Source organism: Cystoisospora suis (assembly GCF_002600585.1).
Source record: "Cystoisospora suis strain Wien I chromosome Unknown contig_790, whole genome shotgun sequence".
Classification (NCBI taxonomy): Eukaryota; Apicomplexa; class Conoidasida; order Eucoccidiorida; family Sarcocystidae; genus Cystoisospora; species Cystoisospora suis.
The window spans coordinates 2,615-4,296 of NW_027153591.1; the positions used below are offsets into that span (position 1 = coordinate 2,615).

At 46.8% G+C, this 1,682-nt stretch overlaps 1 protein-coding gene across 1 annotated transcript in view; it reads left to right on the top strand.

Moving 5' to 3' along the window:
* CSUI_001909 (dna rna polymerases superfamily protein) overlaps positions 1 to 1,682 on the top strand; it is a gene marked incomplete at its 3' end in the record, with an annotated part of 4,294 nt that extends 2,612 nt beyond the window's left edge. The window contains exon 2 of the mRNA XM_068062112.1: positions 16 to 1,682. Coding sequence (XP_067925910.1) covers positions 16 to 1,680 — 1,665 coding nt within the window. The remainder of the gene's footprint in view (positions 1 to 15) is intronic.

Consider the following 1,682-nt stretch of genomic DNA (forward strand, 5'->3'; position numbering starts at 1 on the left):
AACAAGGGGTTGCAGGCAGACCCTGAAAAGGTAGAGGCAATCGAAAAGTGGCCTGAGAAACTCATAAATAGAAAGCATCTACGTAGTTTTCTAGGCACGGTAGGGTATTATAGAAGACTTATCCCAAACTTCAATAACTTAGCGTGGCCACTATTTCAGTTGCTTCGGGAGGATTCAGATATGAAGTGGTATGAGAAGCATACAAATGCAGTAAGAGCGCTAAAAACCAGCCTAGTAAACTTAACCCTGATGCGTATCTATGACCCAGATTTACCAGTTGTGCTAAAGACTGATGCTTCAAGACACGCAGTGGGTGCGGTTTTAGAGCAGGAAGGATACCCTGTAGCGTTCGAGTCTCGGAAGCTGTCTGACCGTGAAAGTCTAGCGCCAACTTACGATTTAGAGCTATTTGGCATAGTTCATGCTTTGAACAAGTGGCGAACAATGCTAGGGTCGAAGAAGGTTATAGTTGAAACAGATCATGCAACACTGAGACACCTACTGAATCAGAAAAAGGTTAGCCCCCAATTAGGTAAATGGTTAGACAAACTAGCTGAGTTCAACCTCGAGCTCAAATACAAGCCAGGATCTAGCAACGTAGTCGCAGATGGGTTATCCAGACGACAGGACCACATGATAGGAGCAATAACACGGGCGGCCGCGCGAGCACAAACACGAGAACACGAATTAGAAGAACAAGAAACTCAAGCCGAAGCAGAAGAGGAAGCAGATAGCCCATCAACTAGCATACCTTCTCTCACAGAATATCTGGAAATACTAAAGCAAGGGTATTCTCGTAGCACAGAGTTCGATGAGGTGCATCAGCAGTTACTCAAATTCCAAGAGGAGGGGATAGAAGAGGCCGAAGTGACTCTGAAGGGACGCACGTTCCACAAGCAGAACGGGTTACTGTGGGTCACGACGAAGTCAGGCTGCAGGCTTTGCATTCCTGAGGTAGATAACTTAAGATCCAAAATTATGCACGAAAGTCACGATGCTAGGCTAACTGGGCACCCGGGCATAGATAAAACCCTAGACAATGTCCGCAGGTACTTCTGGTGGCCTACGGTAGATAAGGACGTACGGGCATATGTGGAGGCTTGTCACGCGTGTAAGAGAGGAAAAGCCTCTAGTCAGAAGCCTGGAGGACTATTGCAGTCACTTCCAGTGCCGCAGGTACCTTGGGCAGACATATCCATGGACTTTATAATGTGTTTACCTAGGTCGTACACGGGCAATGATGCAATTCTTACGGTAGTAGATAGGTTCTCTAAAATGGCCCACTTCATACCGTGTAGACAGAATGTAACGGCTAAGCAGACCGCTCAACTACTTATTCGGGAAATTGTCCGTTTACACGGAGTGCCGTTGAGTATCGTTAGTGATAGAGATCCTAGGTTCACTAGCAACATGTGGAGGGAGATGTGTAGACTCCTCAACATACAACAACGGTTATCCACCGCTTTCCACCCGCAGACAGACGGACAGACCGAGCGCACTAATCAAACAATAGAACAGATGTTGCGTTGCCAGGTATATGGGGATGAGCATAGATGGGAAGACTATTTACCTATGGCGGAGTTTGCATACAACACCACACGCCACACTTCGATACAAATGTCGCCTTTCGAAGTGGTATATGGATATGTACCTTCTCCTCCCATAGCGCGAGTATTGAGCCT